This window comes from Polistes fuscatus, unplaced genomic scaffold (assembly GCF_010416935.1).
Source record: "Polistes fuscatus isolate 324 unplaced genomic scaffold, CU_Pfus_HIC Scaffold19, whole genome shotgun sequence".
In the NCBI taxonomy this organism is placed as follows: domain Eukaryota; kingdom Metazoa; phylum Arthropoda; class Insecta; order Hymenoptera; family Vespidae; genus Polistes; species Polistes fuscatus.
Genome location: NW_025113095.1, coordinates 3,065,218 through 3,087,514, shown reverse-complemented (window position 1 = coordinate 3,087,514; position 22,297 = coordinate 3,065,218). Strand labels below are relative to the sequence as shown.

Here is a 22,297-nt window from a genome sequence, read left to right as displayed (position 1 = left end):
GGATTTATTTTTTTTAAATGAAATTTTATGAAACAAGAAGAATAAAAGAGGGAGAGTTTAACGAAATTACGAAAGGTTTTAAACATCGAATTTAACTTTATCGGATTTAATTTTTGTTTTCGAATAAATTTATATGAACACCTAATTCTATTTTTACACGATAGATGGCTAAGCAAATACGCCATATTTAAAGGCACAATGAATATTCTCATAGACTATTACAAGTGAGGAAAATTTAAAAAAATAGTTCCTGTAAAAACAGAATTGAGTGTATATGTGTTTAAACGATCTGAAATATCAGTAGAATGCATTAGGCTATTAAAAAAATTGTTAATTAATCGAAGGAAATGTGTATTGTTGTCTAAAAGTACGGAGTATAGGTTAGGTTCACCGTTATCTTCGAAATGTACTGTTCAATTCAAACATACTTCTACACATTTTATCCATGTCTATTTGAGATATAACAAATTATTTTATAATAATAATAATAATGATAATAATAATAATTAATATTATTTTCATTACAATATAAAAACGATTACTCTTACCTATAAAAATGTAAGCGAACATAAACAATCAACATAAAAACGTCGAGTAACAGAGAGACGCATAATTTAGAAAAGCGAATTGCCCGATAAGAAGAGGAGAAACGGAGAAGGTTAATTTATGCGATCAATGTCAACCTAAAAAGGGATACAGAGAAACATGAAAAAGAATGAAAGAAAAAGAAAGAGAGAAAAGAGTAGGAAAGGGAGAAAAAAGGAATAGAAAAAAGGAAGAAAAAAAAAAAAGAAAAAGAGGAATTAAATTTAGTATGCCGTTTCGTTGGAACGTGGACGAGGAGTCGTGTCTTCCTTTTTTTTTTTTTTTATTTTCACACAGATTTCCTCTCTCTCTCTCTCTCTTTGTCTCTTTTTATCGCAGGAACGTAGAAAAAGAAAGAGAAAGAGATAGTTTAGCTTTCGATCCTTCCAATCGTGCTTTCCCTTCGGCCACCAATTTCCTTTTATCTCCGTTTACCTCGGACCAACACGTACTATGGATTGCATTTTTAATTCGTTGGATCGTTGGCTTGGTGCTTGCACTACGAGACCACAGGAGAACCACCGATCACGTTTTCCTTTTTCCTTCCACTTCCCAGTTCTTCTTCTTCTTCTTCTTCGTAGTTCTTCTACGTCTCTTCTTTCTCGTTCTTGTTGCTTTTGTTTTGTTTTTTCTGTTCTTTTTTAGTCGTCTCTCGTTCAAAACGGTAAGGTGGAATCTGATAGCCATTGCCAACGTTACCTGTTTGTTGTTATATCGCTTTCCGAGAGACTGATCTATCCGTCCACCCTTTGAATTGATAGCCTTCTCCTGACTACTCCTGTTTGCTTGAATATCTGCTGTTTGTATTCTGAATGATCGTGTTAGAGATACACGATCAAGGTAATGGTTCATGTTCTGACAATATTTCATGTTAGCTTGAGTCAATAATTATTTCCTATCTAACAGGATATTAGGATATTTGTTTTTGTGTTCCTGATGTAACTAAAACGAGTTTTCATCTATCTAACATTTGTGATTTTCTTTTTATTTGGATTGAACATAGTTGGACTGGCTCGGTTGATCAAGGTTTTATTTATAATGACATTAACGATGATAATTTTATATTTGTATCGAATAAAAGCCAAGTATTTATTCATTTTTTAATTTTCTCAAAGTATAACTGGATCGAAACAATTTCTAAACATTTCAGAAAAGTATTGGAAAAGTGATTGAAAGTATATATTTCCTCGCGAATACCGAATATCCTTTATTTCATGTTTATGAATGATACTATAATAAAACAACTTGACAGTAAATCTAACGACGAAAAAAAGGAACACCATTACGTTGCTTATGATTCAAATCTCGTTCCCTTATTCGTAAATTCTTGAAAACAGCAACCAAAAATAAAATGGGGGATACCAGTAACGTAAAATAAAACTGCTAGTAATGGTTGATAGTCTATGAAAGAATTTGTTTCCTCAACAACGATTAACTGGCAAAGTATGAAATTTGGCCTAAACGATTGGTCGAACTCGCGAAACGACCTGCAGTTTGCATAGCTCTCGTTTTCTCGTTCGTTCGTTCGTTCGTTCGTTAGTTCGTTCGTTCGTTCGTTCGTTCGTAGAATATCCGCGGGCTATGCGAACGAATATATCGCGATACACACCGGCTTTATTAGTGCACGGCTATAAATCAGCGAACGGATCTATTTTGAACCGTTCCATGATTTTCGTGCCAGCTAAAGCGGATATAAATTTGCGGTTCGGGATTGTGATATCGCGAACGATCCGATTTGGCAGGGAAGTTTCGCGCGAGATAAAAGGCTCTAGCTAGCTAGCATCAACCAACCAACCAACCAACGTTATTTTCAAGTAACAACGAGTATATTCTTACACTCTACATTTTTCGGAAAGAAATTTTTCCATAATAACCAACGCTATTACGAATATTAATGACAACAACAACAACAAAAGAATCAAATTTCAGTGTGAAAATTCGTGCTTGTGTGGCAGGGAGGGTAGGGGGGATATGTTACCCGTACATTTTTCTGCAAGAAATTTTTCTGCAAGAAATTTTTCTATAATAACCAACGCTATTACGAATATTAACAACAACAACAACAAAAGTATCAAATTTCAGTGTGAAAATCCGTGCTTGTGTGGCAGGGAGGGTAGGGAGAGATATGTCACCCCGTACATTTTTCTGCAAGAAATTTTTCTGTAATAACCACCAACACCACCACCACCACCTACCATTCGTAATTACGAATATAAACAATAACAACAACAAAAGTATCAAATGTCAGTGTGAAAATCCGTGCTTGTGTGGCAGGGAGGGTAGGGAGAGATATGTTACCTCGTACATTTTTCTGCAAGAAATTTTTCTGCAAGAAATTTTTCTGCAAGAAATTTTTCTGTAATAACCACCAACACCACCAACACCACCACCACCACCACCACCTACTATTCGCTATTACGAATATAAACAACAACAACAACAACAAAAGTATCAAATGTCAGTGTGAAAATCCGTGCTTGTTTGGCAGGGAGGGTAGAGAGAGATATGTTACCCCGTACATTTTTCTGCAAGAAATTTTTCTGTAATAACCACCAACACCACCACCACCACCACCACCACCTACCATTTGTTATTACGAATATGAACAACAATAACAACAACAAAAGTATCAAATTTCAGTGTGAAAATCCGTGCTTGTGTTGAGTATGTGTTCAAAGGAGGAGTGGGGAGAGGAGGGGGGTACGTGAAAAAGCTGTAAAATAGGCAAAAGGTTTCTATTCATTGACGTTTTTCGATGGGGTAGTACGACACGTCCGGCACAGAAATTAGCGTTACCAGTCCGACGTTGGTTAACGATGGAGGGGTTCGCGTTCGCGAGGGTGACCAAGCGGATGGCTTCCATATACGTATATCGACGGGTTCGCATCGATTATATGCTCGATTAATTCGCGAGCTACCACCCTCTGCGTCGAGTTCGGTTCGCTCGGTTCAACTCTCTCTCTCTCTCTCTCTCTCTCTCTCTCTTGCTCTCTCGGTCTCTCTCACTCACTCACTCTGTCTCTGTCTCTCTCGCATGGATTTGCCACACACGATCGATCCGAATGTCTTGCAAACTGGGCTCTCACCAATTCCCCGTTTACTTACACCTTCCCAATCTTCTCTTTAAATTCCTCGAAACACCATACGAAATATTGTTCTTACCATAAACTCGGTTTATTATTTTATTATATAATTGTCATGTAATTATAATATCGAGATACATTTTGAATTAACTCAATTTTTACGTCGAAGTAAATCTTCATCCGTTGTGTATCGTTTTATAAGATTAAATAATGGTATTTATTATTATTTTTTTTCTACGATACTTGTTGTATGGGGTAAGGGGTGGAGGAGGGGGTGGGATTGATAGATATTTCTATTATTCGATACGTCATGATTTATATTCAAATACGGAAAAGTGAATATTTTGAGGAATATCAAACTGTCCTTAACTGTCAGTGTATATTTAGGATAATAAAAAAGAAGTAGATAAATCGTTTTACCTATCGGGACATTTAACCTATTTTCTATCTATATAATTCTTATACGTTTCTTAACGAGACTAGGACATATAAGTAATACGCGAGACGTTCGAAAAATACGTTCGGATGTGGGTAAAATTCGATCGTTTTGAATAATTGATAAAATGGATTAAAAATAAAATTAACTCGATGGGTAGAGTTGACGGGTCCTGTCCTCGGGAGTGAAAGTTTGGTCGAATCGATTCTCGTTATTTTACTTGGCAAAAGAAAATTAATCGAATATATAAATAAATGATATCTTTTTGATATTTCATATATGACGTATTAAATAATAAGAAGAATTTATATAACGGCCGGCCGCTCCCACCCCCATCCTCACCCATGTTATCCATGAAAGAAGATCATAAAAGGTAAATATCACGAAGCAATTAAGGTAAATGTTCGGAATAGATGGATCGATCAATTGAGGATCAATGAGAAACGTTTGGATCGGTGGTGGTAGGCATCTAGTCTAAGTACGGGTGTGAGAAGGGAGCGAGAGGAGTAGTAGATAGGGGTAGTAGCTAGGGGTGGCTAGGTAGGAGAAATCTGATGTTCCTACCGATGGTCGATGTATGCCGGCTATTCCGAAGGGCAGTAGCCAGTTCCGGGTGCCGTGCGTTACACGAAGGGATGGATTTGGATTTGAAGGGTGGCTGCCAGGTCGGCGAAGGACGCCGGGTGCGCGAGGTGCCGTGGAGGGTTGGCTAAGGGGGTGGAGAGAGAAGGCCAGGAGAAGCAGAGTATCGGAGGTTGGTTGAGCAATTAGCGAGCCGTCAGTGGCACAGTGGCTGACAGGGGCCATACAACCTACCTACCTACCTACTGCCACCCCACAGTTACACCCCCTCTCTCTCCCTCTCTCTCTCTCTCAGTTGCGTTCCAGAAACGCACGCCTTCCTCCTCCGCAGGATCTGACTCGACTCTCTGGCTCGAAGGATCGCTTCGCGTTATCCATAATTAGAATGTTCAGCGGCTACGGTTATGCCATTACTACTCGTTATTATCGGCTCTTCAAAAGCGCTTTGCCGTCAATCCAAAGCTCACCAGCCAGCAGCCGATTCAAGCCCCGTTCAAGGCCTTTCATGCGACCAACATTACCAATGCGAACGCATATGTAAAGCGAGCTTTGCTTCATCTCTCTCTCTCTCTCTCTCTCTCTGACTGTGTATCGTAGTTCTCTTCAATTGGACGGCTGATCAGTTAGAAGGACTTTCTACTTACAGGTACTCCTGTCAAGTCTTCAGACGTACGCTCGATCTTTTCATTCAATATTTTTTTCTTTCTTTCTTTCTTTCTTTCTTTCTCTTTGTCTGTTTTTTCTCCCTCTTTTTCCTTTTTTTTCTTTTTTTTTCCCCCCCGATATTATTTTTTTATTCTTTTCATCAAACGCAGCACGCTAGCTAACGTCGAGCAGTTACTTTGGTAATAGGAAAAGACAAAAAAATGAATGAAACCCCTCCCCCTCCTCATCGATATCATTTTCAGCGATGAAGCAAGCTTCCTTTGCTACTTGCATCGTTTAATTTAACTTTATTCTCGATAGGAAATCTCCGATGACAGTGTTACGGTATCGTGTTTATTTTATAAAGTTCTGTGTCTCGTGACATCCCCCGGAAATTCGATTCGCGGGGAATTTAAATTTGCGGATGAGGACAATCGCGAGTTTCTATTTCACGATATATTGGATTATTCTCTTAGCCAAGTGTTATACACTAATGGCCATTAATTATCGATTTAACGTATAATCTTTTTGTATTATTCTGTTACATATATCTTTTTTTTTTTTTTTTTAAGTTATTGGATTATTCTGGAATAAGTATTCAATTTATAATGGTTTCCTTTTGTTTTCATTTTCAAATATGAAATCATCTTTCGAGTGGTTTACCACGTATCCTATCACCTACGTTTTTTCCTATCTGGGCAACGAGAACGGACAGAATAGAAAACAAATCCAGGAATATATCTGGTCTCGTTATTAAAACGATTCGAATAAGAGAGAGAGAGAGAGAGAGAGTGTGCGTGTACGTGTGTGAGTGTGTGTAGCATTCAACAATAGGGAAAGGTATCGATCGACGTTCAATATTATTTTCGACGCGAAGTAATTTAGGGTGAGTGAGTGAGTGAGTTGAGATTTCTACGTTTATAACGTAGAAGAGAAGAGAACAGGGAGTATAAGGGTGCCCTTTTGTAGCTAGAACCTATCACTTGGAAACTGGTCAAGGGGTAGCAAATGCAATTAGAATTTTAATTTCTCATGGTATTAATTAATATATATATATAGAACATTTTTTCATAATTAGTATAACAATTAATATATTTTAATAAATATAACTAATATAAATAACACTTTTTTTTCCCAGTGCTCTCAAATAATTAATAATAATAATAATTATAATAATTAATCTAATAATCAGAATAGTTGAACGAATAAAGTAAATTATGATGATCGGCGTAATACCAAGGGGGCATCCTATCGTTCAAAGTATCGGAATGGTCGATAATGGTGTAGAGAGAGCGAGAGAGAGAGAGAGAGAGAGTAGGAATCGAATGAAATCAACGGAAAATGTAGAAACGGTCGAATGGTTTTGTGTTAGAATGATAGTGTAATGGTGGTAGTAGGAATCGGCGGTCTCTACTACACAACCAGAGGGAATAATTAAGTTATCGTTTTATCTCCGTATCCGAGTTTCCACGTATCGAGTCGAAAATCCGCATAAACGTTTCACAGAATCGGTGGCCCAGCCCGGCCCGGCCCGGCCCGGCCCGGTCCGGTCCGGTCCGGCCCTAGCGACGATTCCCTCTGTCTCTCGTTCATTCCATCTCCCTTTTTTCTTTCTCTTTCTATTTCTCTGTCACTCTTGATAACTCTACTACCCCCTCCCCAACCCCCCACCCCTGCCACGCTCACCTCGTCATCATTTCGTTCTCTTTTTGCCATCGCGATCGGTCGACGTCACGGCGAGCCGCGCGTTTCGGTCAATTTGTGGCCGAGTTGGACGGACACTCGCGATTCAATTATATCGACAACGAAGTTTGCTCGGATGAAATGCCGAAAGGCTGAAAATCAATTCGAGAGGGGGGAACAGGTGGAGGAGGAAGAGGAGGAGGAGGGGGGAGCCAGGGGGTGCGATCGTTTTAATGGGGACACGCACCACGTGCCGTGGCCATTACATACACCCTCTTTCTCTCTCTCTTCGGCCCGGTTTCCACCCTCAAAGCGATTCCGCAGCCGTTGCCACGCGGTACTTATGTGTACAGACCGTTCTAAAAGTAATACTCAAGTGAGTAAGTACACTTTACGTCATCCCAATTTAGGATTCGGGGTAATCAATTTGGATGGTATGTATGGCAGAAGAGAAAATAAACGAAGGAGAAGAAGAATAGGATTGCAGGGAGAGGGAATCGAGGGAGTGTGCAATGAGTGTGCAGGGAGAAGGAAAGAGAGAAAGAGAGAGAGAGAGAGAGAGTACTATTGCTTGTATTTTGTGGTTAAACGATCACGGAGTCGCGGGTTGGCGGCTAGCCATCCAACGACCCTAATTGATCGCGGTGCCGGGCACGCAACGTCAAAGAGAGAGGTGCCCCGTTTGAATCCGCTTTTACGGTGCGACCATGTTAGCGCGGCCGTTGCGGCTTCCTGCCTGGGCAGTAACGGCTTCATATTTCCACGCTGGAAACAAGAACGGTCCGATCGAAAAGCCGTGAGTGCGGCCACCAGCTCCGACCAAAAAAGAGAGAGAGAGAGAGAGAGAGAGAAGGTGGTAAATGGATAGGAGAGGGTAGAGGGGCAGGTGACGAGTGCGGTGCGCGAGCTAACATTTAACTCGATCTCTTCTTCTGTTCTCGTGAAATATATGCGTTTTCGAGTGTCGATCGATCGATACAACGTTTGGTAGTGGAACGACGCGTGCTGCGCCACGATCTAGGATTATCCATCATCAATCGGCACGTAATCGAACTCTTTTAGTCCCTTTCTCCGGATGTTTAATAACACGGGCCAGCTGGTCCGCACGTGGTGCGACGACGAGGACTAGGACTAGGACGACGACGACGACGACGATGACGTGGACGTGGACGTGGACGTGGATGTGAAGGCGAGTAACAGGAGAATACTGGTAGGAGGGATGATGGTGTATATAACCTGGTGAAGGGGTTCAACGAAGCAGCAGGAGAGGGGAAGTTGCATATGAGCGATTGCCACGCACTTACGCATACACGCACACGTACGTACGGGCTTGTAACGCCGGCCGTGGCGGCGGCATTTACGTTAATTAAATTTCCCCGAGCGCGTAGGACCGGTCCTCCGCCTCTTCTTCCTCCTTCTACTCCTCATACTCTTCACTTTCAGTTCTACCGTATATAGATTCTCTACGCCGGCCCCAGCATCAATCATTGCGCGCACCAACCTCGCTCGCTCGCTCGCTCGCTACCCTTTCGGACCCTCATACTTTCTCTACATCTTTTTCTCTTTGGAGAATGAGGAGTAGGTACGCCACGGAGGATCAGAGAGTCATCAGAGAGGGACTGTTTAAAATTGCCATGGCCCAGCAATCAGCCGCGAGACGGGCTACCAACCGATTCGCCAACCAACACCTTCCACGTGTCTGCTCGTGACGTCTGTCGCTCAAAACCAACCCCCTTTCCCTTTACCTCCTACTACCACCACACCACCATCCCCATTCCGTTTCTTTCACTTTTTTTCATTTGCTCAATTTTCCTCTCTCTCTCTCTCTCTCCCCTCGCCCCTTCTTTTTTCGGGCCACGAATTTCGGGTTAACTGTAATCGGTTAACTTGCTGCTGCTACTCCTGCTAGCCACCCACTACCGAATATTACAGGCTGTCGTTCCGCTCCTACTATTTTCAGATAAAAGGATCCAACCGATTGAGAGAAGAGGCGTGATTGGACCAGAATCACCTCTCGCCCCCTCCACTCCGTGAACACTTTTTTTTTTAACTTAATAACACCGTGCTACGCGTGCTCTCAAATTTTTGCGAATCGAATTGAATGCTTTGTCGCGTTTACGCGGGGATGAATAAACGTTTCTTTTTATCAACCCCACCTCCACCTTCTTCTTCTTCTTCTCCTCCTCCTTCTTCTTCTTCTTCTTCTTCTTCTTCTCGAGAGAAGAATTGATCGCAAGCGACGTTATTCCGAATAAAAGATTGAAGGATATTTCTTTCTTCATTTCTTTCTCGATGGACTCTCGCGAGTTCACTTTCGCAATCTCGTAATCGACTTTGCGAAACAATTCTATAATCCCTTAAACCTAATTAGGAGAGAGCGAACGAGCGATCCCTTTCCACCTTTTCCCTTACCACCTCTCTTCTTATTTCCCAACCCCCGTTGGTTTCTCCTCCAAGTCGAACTCGACTTAACTCCGAGCTACAAACAAGAACAATATCTTCCTTCGTGAAACGGCCAACTTCGTTATTCCCACCCCACCGATCCCGCCCTCCTCTTCCAAAAGAAACAGAGAGAGAAAGTGGAAAGTATAGGAGAGTTAGAACAGACAGTATTCTCGTTGTTAAAAACAGTCGTGGGAGAAACGAAAGGAACACAAGGATCTTCCCATCTTCTTCTTTTTCTTTTTCTTCTTATTCTTCTTCTTATTCTGTTACTAATTCTTCTTCTTCTTCTTTCTCATCTTCGAGAATCGCCAGAGGCCGGCCGGCCGGCCGGCCAATGTAATCGCTTGTAAAAATGTAATAAAGGATCAAAGCTCTATTTTCTGTAAAAAGAGAAACGGATATCGTGACAATTCTATCGAGGAAAACAATTCGATGTCGCGTTCACCGTTTTACTTTTCTACCCCATTCTCTCCTTAGTCAACAATTTCTTTCCTCCATTTCTCTTCTCAAAGCTTTACCATTTGATATTATGCGAAGACATTGAAAAGTCTCGTCTGACATTTTCTTCTTTCAAATCTCAAGAATAAGAGAGAGAGAGAGAGAGATAGAAAATACAGACATAGTTGGGTGTCCAAGAAAGTATGAACTCAGGTATGCGAAATTTCACGTATGGGTTTATATATGTGAGTATGCAAAAACGTTGGTATCTTCTTACGACAAGGACGCTGAGAAATTGAAGACTCTCGAAGGGACCCTTCAAGGAGGACAACAGCATGTCTTCAAAAAAAGGGCGCTCGGCCAACTGGAATATTTCATATTTTCCTATCAAAGGTAGCGCTTTGTGTGCAGTTTATATTAAATCATTGCAAGGCTCTGGTATCTGTCGATAAGATTTAGACAGGAGTATTCTTTGTCCTGTCCTACCTTTGGCTATCAACCAAGTCTCGTGATATTCTATTTCATTTGATAATTTATTTCGTTGACGTTTGGTGTTGATAATTACGAACAATCGGTTAAGTTAAAATACAAAAGTAGAAATCTATCGGATAATTTAGTTAATATATTCGTTTACTGTTGTTCACGTAATTCTCGCAATTGCTAATATATTTTTGTAACAGTGTAAAATAAAATGAAGAAATGATATTTAATATTTAATATATATATATATATATATATATATATATATATATATATACGAAAAGGAGATAATCAATTTTCTATTACTTTTATGTAATTTTGTATAAAATATAATGATCGTCAAGTTAATTAATCTTTAATTGGATTTTAATTTCGTCTGATTAATCTCAATAGATGGAAATAGTTATCAACTAACCGATAAAACGTTGCATATGTGATTGGTGGTGACGATAGTTTCTAGTGTAGGTCGAATGCAAGTGGAGTGCAATCAGGGGCCGATTTATCGTATCACTTTATCACCGATTCGGTATTCCGAACGAAATGCTGTAACGTCGAGCGAAATAATCGCGTTACGATGTTAATGGCCCGATAATTGGAATTTATAAACTCACTTTTTCGCCTATCATCATCCCCCACCGGTCCTCGTCCTGCTGCTGCTGCTGCTGCTACTGTTGCTGATGGTGGTGGTGGTAGCGATGATGGTAGTGGTTCCTATGTAGCAGCAATAGCAGCAGCAGCAGCAGTAGCAGCAAGCCCCTCATTTTCTAATTTCGATGATATTACCGATAATTTCATTTATTGGCCCAAAACGGCCGCGAAAACTGTTCCGCGAGCATGTTATATTCGCGTCATTACGTACCAAAGTTATAATCTTCATTCGTGCAAACGTATTATACGAGTTTTAACGGTTCGTAAATATAGAAAAAGAGATTTGTATGTATATATATATGTTCTTTTTGTTTCGTCTAAAGTCATTTTGTCGATAGACTTTTTTTATTCAGATAACAGAGACCTCCGTGATTTGTTATTCTCAATTCAGTCGGATAACAATCCTTCGCGATATACATATTACTCTAGCGTACAATCGTGCGAGAGAAAATATAACGGAAATCAACTCGAACGAAGTCGCTTGGAATTAATGAATGAAATCAAATCAGTCCCGTTTGTTGATTCGCCATTGATGGCTCGCCGGTGGTGGTTCGAGAAGAGGAAAGAGCGCGGCTGATGGTTGCTGAGAGTGACTGACTGAGTGAGAGATAGATAGATGGATAGAAAAGGGGGTTGAACGGGGGTTGAACGGGGGTTGAACGGGGGAACGAGGAATAGTAGTGGTAGGGGCGATGAAGGGTTGGAAACGAAGAGGGGTCCGTCCGTTGGAAATTCCGGTCGATATGATGCACACACCCGGATCCCGACAGCGTTATTACGTCGAGTGCTATTAAGACTTCCAATTAGTTCGATGTACCGGCGTGCAAGCTCTCGGTACGTTTCGTTCGGTAAAATCGCCGGAAAATCGGCCGATCATTTGTAATTTCACCAACAGGGAAATGTGCGTGTGTATATATATATATATGTGTATATATATGGACCAGGTATCGATGAGAATCCGTCACTCTCTTCGATTCATTTTCTCGCTCTCTCTTTTTCAGATTTTTTTTGTTTTTCTTTCTTTCATTCTTCCAATCTTTTTTGTTTGTCCAGATTTGTTATCCGCATATATCTATTTTTTTTTTCCCAATATTTATTTATTCAATCGGTGAATCAAATAATAAGGCACTTTTTCTTTATCCTCGTCAAAGTGGCCACTTTCAATTTTTCTTTCGTTCAAACACCTAGATGGTAACGGAGTTTGAAAAAAAAGAAAAAAAAAAGAAAAACAGAGTAAGAGAGAAAAGGGGAAAAAAAAGAAACAAGTGAATTTAAAATGTACGAATCACGCGTATGTAAAGTTTGATCGATTATGAAATTAACAATAAATGTACGAGTAGTCAAATGATCGGTTTTTTTTTTTCTTTTTTTTTTATCATTTTATTGAAATCGAGTATTCGAAGGCTATTGGTTTTTATTCGTTTGATTTTATGGTTATTACAATTATAAATATTTTTTTATTATTTATTATTTAACTTATCGTTAATATCAGAGAATCGTGATATCGTTGACGGTCCTACCACAAGCACGGTTTTCCTGAAAAGTTAAAACAAGTGGCATCGAATTTAAATATTTTATTTTATGTTTGTCCGTTGTTTCATTTTTCTTTCCCATCGGAGAGACACCGTATTATTTGAATAGAATTTTATTTTTTTTCAATAAAAAATATATATATATAATATGTTTCTATATCGAGGGTTTCGAATGGTTCAAATAAATTGACTAATTAGTTTCTCTGTAAAATATGACATTATATTTTAATTAATATTACTATTTACAATCCCTAATAATTATATTCTACCTGTAAAATAAGAGAATCATACTTAGCATACTTAGAATATATTCCCTTTACATATATATGTGGGATGCGAGCACCTCCAAGCCAAATACTTAAATAGGCATTCGTAAAGAGATTGTACGGTGGGCCCTGGATAGCTCAATGGTTAAAAAGCAGCGCTCGAAAAGTGGAAGACTGGGTTCGAGTCCCGGTGCAGTCAATCCAACGGCTTAGTTTTTTTTCACGAATCCTAAATATATACACCAATCGTTTGACCAATTAACCGTTGATATGTTTCAATTGTCATCGGAATAATATTACAAAAAGGAAACGTTCGGTCAGAACTTTAACCTTATTTCCTTCTTACCTTTAGCATGGAAAGAAAATAAAGTTAACCTTATCCAAAGAATCGTAAGGAAAAGAAAGATCGTATCAACGGATACGAAGGGGGCGTCGTTGTGGTTGTTGTCTGCTGTCGTTGTTGTTGTCGCGAAAAGCATCGAAGCATGATGGCGTCCGCGTCAGAAAGCAACACATCGATAATGTCCGTTTACTCCCGTAGGAATCTATTCGAGAAGCTTATCTCATTTATTACCATGCCTTCTCTACCTCCTCCAACCAACCAACTCCCCTTTCACCATTTTGCTTTCGTTCGACGTTTATTTTATAACCTCAATGGTGTTCCACGATTCGAGGCCAGATAACGGACGAAGTAACGTCTTTGTTTTCGTCGCGACGTCTTATAGACCAACGAACAACCACCCTTCAAACCCTCCCCGGCCCCCTTCACTTCTTCTCTTTTCTTTTCTTCTTTCTCCTCATCCATTCTACGATCAGCCATGAAACGATGGCCGAAGGGAAAATAGCTTTAGATAAGCGTCGTAATTTTGGATTCTACTTTTATCGATCACAACGACGTTCAAGAATTTCCTTCAATTTCATTGTATTTCTTTTGGATACTAATTGAATTTTACATATGATGTATTTTGATCGAGATAAAGAAACGATTTCGATGAACGCATCGATCAAAATATGACGAATATGAGGATAAGCAGTCTCGTCTGAAAGGTAAAAAGAAAGTTCAAGGTAATTGGATCGAAGTAATCCAAAATTTTTTCGTTTATACAAACATTTACGGGGATTACCCATTGTTACATAATACATAACAAGAAAAAATATTGGAAGATAAAGATAATATAAATATAATACTGATAAATATATAAAATAATATGAATATAAATAAATAAATTAATTAAAATATAAGAAAGTAAAAAAAAATAAAAGAAAAAATGCATACAAATAAATATAAATAAATAGATAAAATATACACGCATAGAAATGAACAATAAATAAAAAGACTATATTATGAATGAGTGGTCGAAAAGGATGATTATTTTGAATAAAATCTTAATAGAAAGATAAAAACGACCAATAGTCTCGTTTCGAAGATGAAAATTGAAGATCATTTGATATTCGTAGAAAAGAAAAGGGTTGTGTGCGAGGTAAGAGAATAGGTGGTTGTTGTTATATCGAGGACGAAGTATAGTGAAAGCAAGCACCGTCGGAGGAGAAGAGACTGTTGGATAGATAAGGCGTGGGCATAAACGTCCGCAGATAAGGGTAGTTTGCACCCCCGTTGTGGACAGTTAGCCTTAAACGAGAGACCAAGAAGAAGAGACGAGAGACGTTTCGGGGTGGTCGAGAGGATTGGTAGGAAGCATGGAATGTGCTAAGGGCTTTTGTCGAGGACCTTCTCTTCTTCCCCTGTTCTTTCCTCGCTTCTCTCCTCCTCATCTCGTCTCATCTTGTCGCAAACTCTGATTCTCCCTCTTTGGAAAATCAGTTTCGCTTGGTTGTCTGTCTCTCTCTACCTTTTTCTCCACTAACCACAAATTTGTTTTCATCTTATTTACCCTATCCTCCCTCTTTTTCGTCTTATTATTATTATTAATATTCTACCATATTGTCCTCGACAGGTCTTCGTGGCTCAAGTGGTAGAGCGTTCTTTCGGTATGCGAAAGATCCTGGGTTCGAATCCCGGGCCTCTCGATATTTGTTAAACAATTGAAGCTCGAATTTATTGAGAGAGTTCTTCGAACGAACAAATGCGTCAGGGTGTTGCGTCACCATATTGTCCTCGAATGATGATCTTTCAAAAAAATGATTCCTTCAATTAGATCGTTAATCTGAATTAAGGTGTCACGAGTTAAAAGAATAAAATAAAAAAAAAAAACAGTAAAAACTAGTAAAGTAAAACGGGCGTATGGGGGGGGTGAAATAACATAGAGAGTGGGGAAAGAATCGCAAAGTAATTTTTCAGAACGAAACTGGTTGCTAGGTAAAACGGCGAGGAGAAAAATTCCGTCGTGGCGTTCCTAAATTCCGCTTATCTAACGGGTTTCGACAGTAATGTGCCGGCGTATTATGTAGAACCGAGCTGGCAGAGCCATCCCTTTTACGTGGGAGAGAAGGCAGCGTGCACGAGCAGAGAGAGCAGCGCTGCCGTTTAGCGTCAGATAGCGGAAACGTATGAGGGACGGGGCAAAGTCGTGTCCTTATCTTAAGGGTAGCTACTCAATAGCTAGGCTACACCGAAATTTCTCTCTCTCTCTCTCTCTTTCTCTTTCTATCTTTTCCCTACTATCCTAACTATACCTTTCCGACAACCCTGCGTTCACCTACTTCTCTATAAATCTATTTCAGACAATGTTGCGTCCGGAACTAATGTTTATAATTCTGTTAAATATTCTAATCAACACAAAATATAAGAAAATGTGTATGCTATCGTATGTAAGCAACGAGGTGTGTGTATCGTAGAAATCTTTTCAGACATATATCCAGAAATTACGATCGAGTATGGTATATTTCGAAACACCTTGCGTATCGAGAAACACGCGCATAATTTAATATATAAGTCTACTGCGGTATAGGAGAAACAGTAGAATGAGAGAGAGAGAGAGAGAGGGGGGGAAGTTCTATGGAGCGTTCAGGGTTACTTATACTTCAGCGAGAAGAGGAAGAGGAGCTAGAGGTGGAGGGGTTTAGATGGGTGGATGTGCGTATGTGTGTGTGTGTGTATGGGTAATGTGCAGGAGTGCCTCGGGGTAGGTGCTTGCGGTAAATCTAATAACGTTGTAATGCTGTTACCGCCCGACAACTCCTCTCCCTCTCCCTCTCCCTCTCGCCACCCTTTCTCTGTCTCTCTGGTACTCTCAAAGTTGTCCCGTAAGTTTCTCCTGTGTGTGCCTGTTGGCTTCGACTACCGTGCCAGGAATTCCTAACGTTTGTGTACTATTTCAGTTGGCGCACGGATGCGACCTGGGACCACCTAGTGCACGTTTACTCAACCGTGTTTGCGAAGAAAAAGAAACCCCTCGCCGATACATCTTCAAACAATCTTCCATTCGACGATTGGTGAGAGGAAGCCCTTTATAAATTAATATTTAATATAAATTCCAATAATTCGATTGTGAAAATGATCATCTACATTTATTATCTTGAACAATATTTATCGGATTATTGATGATCATTACGGTTCAAAGTTCGAAAATGGTATGAAAGTAAATTTTGAAAAAAAAAGAAGAAACAGTGAACCAGTAGTATTATAATGATTCAAAATCAAACTGTAGTTACTTTGTCGAATTCAAAGTACCACCTCTATAGTTACTTTGTTAATTCTTTACGGAAAAAGTTAAATGCTATTATAGAAACTAATAGAAACGGAAGTGAGATTAGCACTTGACTATAATTCCATGATTATTACACAATACGTGTGTTATTTCATCGCAAATGAAACGTCTTGCCGATGGTGTTGGGCAACAGGTAGCAGCAACAGCAGCAGCAGCAGCAGCAACAGCAGCAGAGACCTCCTAACAGATCGATCGCAGCGATAAAAGAACGCCTCTGCTCGAAATTTGGGTTCCTATTTTCCATATACCGAACCTCTTCCCTATTTCGTTTCTCCACAAATTTGACACGATTCAACCTCGCCCTTCCCACCCTCTTTCTCTCTGTCTCCGTCTGTTTTACTACTCTGTCGTTCCAGCACGTCGCACGTTGTTAGAGCCTCGTAGATATATGTCACGAGCCAAGGTAAGCTCTCACAGTCACCCGAGGGTGTTCTGCAAACTATGCTCGCGAAAAGTTCAACACAACTTCATAACATCAGTGTTCCGAGGGTGAATCGAGGATGGAAAAGGAGAGGAGAGGAGAGGAGAGGAGATGGTTCGGTTGGGAAAGGAACAGGAGCGTGGAGAGAGGAAGAGGAGGAGGAGGAGGGAAGGGGGGTAAATTTGTTCTAGCGTGAGCTTACATGGGTTTCGTTAAGTACATAGGTGTTTGGGGGTAGTTAGCTGTATCTACCCAGCCCGCGTGGAATGTTACCTACCTAGTAAGTACATATAACTTGAGACGTCCTATCGTGTACCACCCCCTCCCCCTCTCATAGGATAAGAACTTGCCCCTCGGCTTACCACGTGCATCGATCTTTATGTATTATATTATCCTTAACCTTTTCAAAATCCAATTTCTAATCCAAAGTAATAACGATGATTTTGTCGACAAAAATTCTAGCAGAAATCATCTGGTGATATATTTGAACAGTATTATAATATCCTTACAGACTATTTTATTTCCGCAGTTATCAGTCCTCGATATTTTTGTCCGGAGTCCGCGATATTCATTTGACCCTAATGGGATAAAAAAAGCATAGTATCCCTCGTTCTCTCGTACCTACTACTCTTCTCCCTATTCCTCTATTTTCCGAAGCCACCAGGCATACTCCTCTTCCTCCTCCTACTCCTCCTTTTTCCTCCTCTCATCTATCTCGTTATTCTCGCGTTTGGTAGCGACTAGCGGAGATAAAAATCAGTAATTAGCCGGGACCATTATGGCGGCTGTTTGAAAAATTAGCGAGTACCGGGGTAACCGCCCCTCTGGGCATAATCCCGCATTGGTAGTGGCGTCTCGTACCCGGTGCTTTTCGTTCAAACGCGTCCACCAACCTGTCCCTGATTTATACGGGTTTGCTATTAATTACCATTTGACTGTCCTAACTCTACCATGAATACCACCAATGCATACTTGCTTTATTTCCTACGATATTTGAATATCATCTTCGAATTCGTATCAATTATTGTAATTCAATGCGGAAAAAGTACGAGGATAACATTTAAAATGTTCTAAATAAATTCTCTATTTTATTGGGTCTGCTACATAAAAATGCATAAAAAAATATCAGGAGGATTATTCGTATCGCAAGCTGGAACGGTTGAATCGACGAATTGAAATCTGGGCTGAAAATTTGACGCAACTCGTTCGGCAGGGTCCACGTGCCCCCGTTTAATATTTTACACGCAGAGGAAAAGAATTCGAGCGACTGCGCGCCCTAGCCGAAAATTCCGGACGGATTTTCCGTCGGTCGGTTCTGTTGTTTCGGTCGCCGGCTAACCCAGCAGCCTCAGCGGACTGCAACGCAATTAAATTAAATGCTTCGGATTAATTGTTCGAAAGCAGTTAAATTAGTTGCGTTTGTTTTGCCCGATTTTTGCGCAATCTCGCTGCGGAATGTGCGAGACGCGCGCACCGAGGGAATTTCGTTACCCCGTTACACGCCACCCACCCCCACCCCCTCCTGTTCCTCTCTTTCTCTTTCTATCTCTTTCTCACTCATCCACGTCTCGCGGTATTACGTATAAAAGCATTTGCGAACGAACGAACGCGTTGTTGTTCCTGCCCCCCGATGAAAATACATTTGCAATTGGTAATCGTACTTTCTTTTAAACCGTCTACCCAATCCAACTAACCTAAATCGATCTCGATCTGATCTAGGTAAAAACAATCATTGAAATGAAATCTCATCCTAACGATGAAAATCAAATAAATCCAAGAAAAATGATTAGATTACTCGTACTATCATTTTTGTAATAACCATCTATCATCACTATTCTTGGAATAAAACCACCCCAGATAGATATTTAATATTTCGTGTGTTTATTTTTCAAATAATTATAATGAATAACTTCAAAAAGTAGATATATCAATTAAACGAAAAAGAATAAATTTCGAATGATCCTATGAGTAAATTGATCGAACGAACGTTCGAAGAAAGGTCAGGAATCCGCCTAGAATCGTCGACGTCGTCCAATCTCGTAGAGCCGCATCCAGTAGCCAATAGGAGGTAAGGGTAACCGGAGAGGCAATACTCCGTCTAGGTGGGCGCATCCTGGAGCGAGCATCCTCCTGCATATTCGGCGCCGACGCCGAGCCACGACTAGGAGTAGCAGCGACTCTTGAGTCGCATTGCTCGGATTCTATCTGGATGTTTGATATGCATCCATGAGGAGGCCTCGGCTGGCCTCGCTGGCCTCTGCTAATCTCGCTGATACTCTAGACTACCTCGAGAATTGCACGAGTTAACGTGTGTAAACGCTAGACATGGTTAGACTGGCATCCAGCCGCAACCTCTCGACCTCATCGCGAAGCACGCATTGCGAGCCACACGGTTGGCTTTCCAGCTCCTCCCACTGCCACCCCGTTTCGTCTCCGCCCCTCTCCACTCCTCTCCTCACCTCTGCTCTCCTCTTCTCATCTTCCATCTCTCTCCAGCTTCATTTCTCCAGACATTCGAGACATAACAGACTCAGAGATATGCATCATTAGCCTTACTTGGATACCTCGATGATCCTTCCAACCTCCCCCATATCTGCATCCAACCATATGGATTAATCCTAATGAATCTATTATTCCATTTATATATTTAGACCCCGCCAAGTGTAAAATGATTACGTTCGAACGCGATAATGATTCCGATTATGTTTAATTGCATAAGGTGGGCAAATTTGTTTGCGATTGTTCTCTTTGTTCCTTTTCTTTTGTTTTCTCTTTTTTTACAGGCAAAACACGAGCTGTATATTCGCCTCCTACAAGATGGATAACTCACGAAACGAATCTTTTTTTTAAATTCACGACGAAAGAGAGATATATATGCTTTTCCTACTGGACGGAGACGGAGAATAGGTTTGTCGGGAGGATTGGTCCCCTGTAGGAGGGTAAAGAAAAGAAAAAAGAGGAAAAAATAAAGAAAGAAAAGAAAGAAAAGGTTCGAGTAAAAGGTGGACGTCGCGAATAGGACGATACGCGTTGTGCGGTCGTTGGTTCGGCCGCATTCCCGGCGCCGAAATTGCATACCTTCGCGTACGAGTATCCAAGGTATATATAGGTGCACGTAGAACACGGAGGTGGAAACAAACGAATAGGGTTGTCGAGTATCGTAGAGTGAACGGGAGAAAGAGAATGAGAGAGAGATAGAAATAGATAGAGAGGAATCCTAGCCGGGTGTGTACGGAAAGAGGGAAACAGAGGGTTACGGGGGAGGCAGGTTCGAGGGTGGTTCGAGGGTGGTTCGAGGGTGGTTCGAGGGTGGATGTAGTGGATCGCTCGGACGTCCGACGCCGAGGGTTTGGGAACCGTAATCGCTTTGGCCCCTGCACCAACCCTCCCTCCCTCCCTCCCCCCCTCCCCCACACCACAGCTCGCTCGCTATTTATTGCCCGCACTTGGCCGGTTCACAACATAAATATGTTACACCTATGGCCACACCTATGCCCGCTTGCCATCCAAAATTCTTCCTCTCTCTTCCTCTCTCTCTCTCTCTTTCTCTCTCTTTCTCTCTCTGACTCTAACTCTGCGGAATAAACGGACCGTGCAAAGATTCGCTCGCCGATCGTGGAAGGGTTTAAACGGAGAGGGGAGAACTTCCTCTTTTCTACGATTGTATTTCTTTTTTTTTTCTTCCTTTATTTCTTTATTTCTTTTTATTTCTTTTTATTTTTATTTTTATTTTTTCTTTTTTATTTTTTCTTCTTTTTTTTTTCTATTCGTTTGAGTTCTTTCGTTTCGACGAATTTTTGTTTTCTCTTTTTTTTTTCCTTTTTTTTTTTTTTATTTTATCGAAACAAATGGAGAGAGAATTATTTTTTTATTTTTAATTATTTACTTCGTTATGTTAATTCCATATTTTATTCTACGAAAGTTTCATAGAAAAGGGAATGAAGATATCGTTAGTTTAAATTTGTTCGAAGTTTTACCATTTACGACGGAGACACGTTACAGAGTTTTCAGATTTCAGACTAAATTAGACGATTTATATTCCGGGAGAGAATGTCTCGAGTGCTGGCTCGTTCGATCGGTTTATTTTTAAATGTTGTCGAGGAAAGTTGAAAGATAATTGTATCACCATTTAAGAATTGTGTTATCGTAATTAGAATAGAAAATGTTTCAAATAATGTTTAATGTGTATTTCAATTATTTTCTAAAAGGATGAATCAAAACTATACGAAATTGTTAAACAACAAACGTTTCTGTGAAACAAAAGATTAAGCAATATGGAAAAAATTCTTATTTGTACAACCACTTAAAAATTGTGTTATCGTAATTAGAATAGAAAATGTTTAACGTATTTCAATTATTTTCTAAAAAGGATGAATCAAAACTATACGAAATTGTTAAACAACAAACGTTTCTGTGAAACAAAAGATTAAGCAATATGGAAAAAATTCTTATTTGTACAATCACTTAAAAATTGTGTTATCGTAATTAGAATAGAAAATGTTTAACGTATTTCAATTATTTTCTAAAAAGGATGAATCAAAACTATACGAAATTGTTAAACAACAAACGTTTCTGTGAAACGAAAGATTAAGCAATATGGAAAAAATTCTTATTTGTACAACCATTTAAAAATTGTGTTATCGTAATTAGAATAGAAAATGTTTAACGTATTTCAATTATTTTCTAAAAAGGATGAATCAAAACTATACGAAATTGTTAAACAACAAACGTTTCTGAGAAACAAAAGATTAAGCAATGTGCAAAGAATTCTTATTTGTACAACCATTTAAAAATTGTGTTATCGTAATTAGAATAGAAAATGTTTAATGTATTTCAATTATTTTCTAAAAAGGATGAATCAAAACTATACGAAATAGTTAAACGCAATTAATATTATTTAAAGTCAATTGAAAATATTAAACAACAAACGTTTCTATAAAAAATCAAAAAGATTAAACAATATGGAAATAATTCTAAACCTAATAATAATAAATATAATTAGAAGAAAAAAGAAAAAAAAATAAAAGGGGTAAGAAAATATTGAAGGTACGTAAAATCAATTAAAAATTGACGAGTAAAGATTATTTTGACGTGTACGAAAGGACAACTATAGAAATAAAAAAGCTAAAGCGTATCGTTCGAGGAGCTTTTAAAGATCCATGACTGCGCGTTCGAGTTTAGCGAGATAAAAGAAGGACCAACTGTTGAATATCGTTCTCTCCCCCATGATGAACGAAGCGACACGAGCGGAGGAAACACTTCGTATCGATCGTTGGAGTCCGCGTTCTCTCACCGAACACACGAGAATACAGTTTCGACAGTCGTCGTTGTCGTCTTCCATCGACAACACGTTTTACATTTCAAATTCTTCGAGATCAAAATATA

At 39.7% G+C, this 22,297-nt stretch overlaps 1 protein-coding gene and 1 long non-coding RNA gene across 5 annotated transcripts in view; both read right to left on the bottom strand.

The window, feature by feature from the left end:
• The window catches only part of LOC122515718 (LIM domain only protein 3-like), a 98,941-nt gene that overhangs the window by 76,264 nt on the left and 380 nt on the right, over positions 1 to 22,297 (bottom strand). For 2 of the 4 annotated variants that reach the window (XR_006303352.1, XM_043633138.1), the window contains exon 1: positions 10,989 to 11,021. The exons of 1 other annotated variant lie outside the window; for it this stretch is intronic. Coding sequence is in view for 1 of the 3 variants with exons in the window: in XM_043633138.1 (XP_043489073.1) it covers positions 10,989 to 11,006 (18 nt within the window). In the remaining 2 variants the exon portion in view is untranslated. Of the gene's footprint in view, positions 1 to 10,988; positions 11,078 to 22,297 lie in introns of those variants that run through there. One more of the 4 variants, XR_006303351.1, reaches the window with a different exon arrangement.
• Positions 9,721 to 10,981, bottom strand: LOC122515721. The gene is made up of 2 exons (XR_006303355.1): positions 10,793 to 10,981; positions 9,721 to 9,839 (listed from the first exon to the last, which is right to left on the bottom strand). It is a non-coding gene; the product is annotated as an uncharacterized LOC122515721 (long non-coding RNA).